The sequence below is a fragment of the Gavialis gangeticus genome, unplaced genomic scaffold, assembly GCF_001723915.1.
Source record: "Gavialis gangeticus isolate Ggan-Ray unplaced genomic scaffold, GavGan_comp1, whole genome shotgun sequence".
Classification (NCBI taxonomy): Eukaryota; Metazoa; Chordata; order Crocodylia; family Gavialidae; genus Gavialis; species Gavialis gangeticus.
The window spans coordinates 26,480,918-26,483,952 of record NW_017728997.1 but is presented as its reverse complement, the minus strand read 5'-3'; the positions used below and the strand labels follow the sequence as shown (position 1 = coordinate 26,483,952).

The 3,035-nt window shown below is 43.1% G+C and overlaps 1 protein-coding gene across 2 annotated transcripts in view; it reads right to left on the bottom strand.

Moving 5' to 3' along the window:
• Positions 1-3,035, bottom strand: part of IL17RD (interleukin 17 receptor D) — a 31,533-nt gene that overhangs the window by 4,492 nt on the left and 24,006 nt on the right. For both annotated transcript variants that reach the window (XM_019504993.1, XM_019504992.1), the window contains one exon: positions 1,156-2,092. In XM_019504993.1, the coding sequence (XP_019360538.1) occupies positions 1,156-2,092 (937 nt within the window). The remainder of the gene's footprint in view (positions 1-1,155; positions 2,093-3,035) is intronic.

The following is a 3,035-nucleotide window of genomic DNA, read 5'->3' as shown; positions in this document are numbered from 1 at the left end:
CTGGCCTGGGCTGTTTATAAGGGCCCGGCCCTGCCCCCTTCTGGTCACCTGACCAACATGGTTGCCCCAGCAACCAGCAGCTGGGCTGCCCTGGTGATTGGCAGCTCTTCTTAACCCTTTTCTACGCACAAGGCACCTACATGACCTTGTGACACCTAACCACCCATGTGCCCTACCAGCACTACTCTGGGCAGATCTCCACAGAGACCCTGGGAGCGCAAGGTTGTGTCGGCCTCAAGCTGTCACGGTCCTGTCACTCCTGGGGTCTCCATGGAGACCAGCTTGAGTGGTGTGCAAGTAGGGACTACTGGGAAATGGAGTCTATCACAAGCCCAGTCTGGCCTGCAGGCCAGCTTTTGCCCACTCCTGTCCTAGAGTCTCTGGCTGAGCTGCTGCTGCTACTGCCACGGCCTTATGCTCTGCCCACCCCAACTGTTGTTCTTAAAGCATGGAGTTTTGGAGTTCCCAGCATGGGTAAGCCAGGAGGCTGCTCTTGCTTTCAGGGCACATACTTCATGGACATGGGGGTGATTCTTGTCCTCCTCCTAACTTGGTGCCTGGAGCAGATGCCCCTCTCACCCACCCTTAGTTATGCTATTGAGGTTTGATTTGAGGAAAGGTGAAATTCAGCAGGTAGAATTTTGATAGCAATAAATACAACTCCTCTCGTGTTCTTGACCTCACAGTTTATCAATACTTCATGGTCAGGAAGACAAGAGCAACTGTATTGGAAAATGTGTGTCATCAGAAGCCTGATACCTTAAGTTAACTGCAATACAGTAACGGTTCTTTGTTCCAATAGAGCTGGTTAAAAATTGGAACATTAAAAAAGCCTAACAACAGGTTTTCAGACCGCATAAACAAGGCTCATAATTTTTCCAAAATTCTAATTTTAGAATTTTGATGTATTTTTCACAACTGGATAATTTTTTTAACAAAATAAACTCCTATACAGGGTCTTTTGCACAACCTAAGTTATTAAAGTTTAAAAGTTCACAAAGACTTTATGAAGACCCTGTATTTCTGACCATCTCTATTTTACATAACTTTTTTCCCAGCTTCTTTTATGGCCCCTAACTTAATGTAACTAAAAGTATGCCAGCAACATGAATATTGTGTGTTAATGTGATTTTTTTTAAAACTACTTCATTTTACCTAATCCTGAAGATGATGAGACACTCTCTGTAATGGAAGAGGTTTCAGTTTGGTCTGTCAAAAGTCCTTCCATTAAAGGTAGAGATAACTCAGATGATGGAACAGAAGAATCATAGATTCCAGAATCCCTTGGCATGTCTGGGAGATTGGCAGCTTTTACAATGTGCAACAGAGGCTGAAGAACAGAGCCACCATCTTGAATATCCCGAGTCTCTGTATCTCCTCCAAGGTTTAAGTGCTGAATTATACATGGAGAGTCTGAATTTATAGCAGGGATAGAATTTGCATCTGTTTTCAGATAAAAATCCCCTTCAGTCACATGCTTATTCACCAAGTCATTTAAAACCAAGCCTGAGTCAAATTTTTCCATGACAGGCTCTTGATAATGTAAAGGAGGTGGAGGAAATGGAATAAACTGTTTTTCAAACCAATCTGGCTCCTGATCAATGAACTGGTGCATGTTGCAAATGGCAACATAAAGGGAACGGCCAGATTTGTTCCTGAAATAGTTTCTTTTGCTAATATTTACTAGATACACCTCTGAATCTTGAAAGCTGAGATCTTTGGAGTGTAGGTGAGAGTAAAGCTGAGGCAGGTTATCCATGAGCTTGTACTTTGTACTTAGATCCAGAATGCCAGGAATATCACCTTCGCAGGAGTAATCAAAGTAGACTGCAATGAACTTGCAGAGGTCACCTGAATTCTGCTTTGCTTGACGCAGCTTCTCTGCAATGGTGGACACTGCAAATAGAAAGAGTTCTCCTTTCCCAATGTCTTTGCTTGTTCCCTTGTGCTTCCAGTTCTTTTTTTCCACAAAGTATTTCATCCCTTTGGAACACACAATGATGATAAACTGAGACTCATTGATTTTTTGATTAAGCCATTCTTTCTGCCCTTCTTTACAAATCTTTAAATCTTCCCATAAATCCAGGGCCACCTGGGAAAGAAAGGAGCATGTCTGTTGGTGTTTAATGGAAGAAGTAATAGCTTGTGAAGGCTACATATATCAGAGATACTTAATAAGTCTTCATGTGTTTATTGTTTATTAAATATTAGATCGGGGTTTGCAACCAGGGGCATGTGTACCCCCAGGGGTACTTGGGAAGGACCTAAGGGGTATGCATGGGCAGGCAGGGACGGAGCTCCGCCACCCACCACCCGGTGCCACCACCTCCTAGGAGCAGGGCTGGGGCAGGGTGAGGGCAGTGGTACCCCTCTGCAGGCCACACAGGTGCCACCTGGCTGGTCAGATGTGGGGGTGGGGGGGAGGGGGAAGCTTGCATGTGGCAATAGCTGCCACTGCCATCCACCACCCCATGCTGGCCACGTTCCACTGCCCCCACCTTGGCGCTCCGTGTCTGGCCACCAGGGGTACACTTATTAAAAAAGGCTGAAAACCCCTGTATTAAATGATCCCAAACATGTCACAGTACATATGTTCAAAAACAAAAGTAGTAACCAATTTGCCTTTAATGCCATTCTACATGCATGCTGCTAGGTCACAAGTGAAAACACCTCATACTGACCGCTTGAAGTTCATGAGTAAATGATGTATATTTCCAAAGATGTCTAAATCAATAAAACAATTATTTTAAATAATGTTGTTTTCCACTAGGGGTCAGGCTTGCTAAATGATTGAACACTTATTTAAATTCACTTATCATATGTTGTAAACTTAGAATCCCAGTGATGATACCAAAGTTTAAACAAAAAAATGTAAATGCTTTCTGTAAACTAATAATCATGTTGCCATTTTATAATTTAACTGTTACATTTTGGTTCAGGTTTAGGAAAGAGCTAAAAAATTTGAGCCTAGTCTTTCAAATTGTGATTTTGATATTTTTTGGATAGTACTATGAATCAGAGGGGGGGGGGGGGGA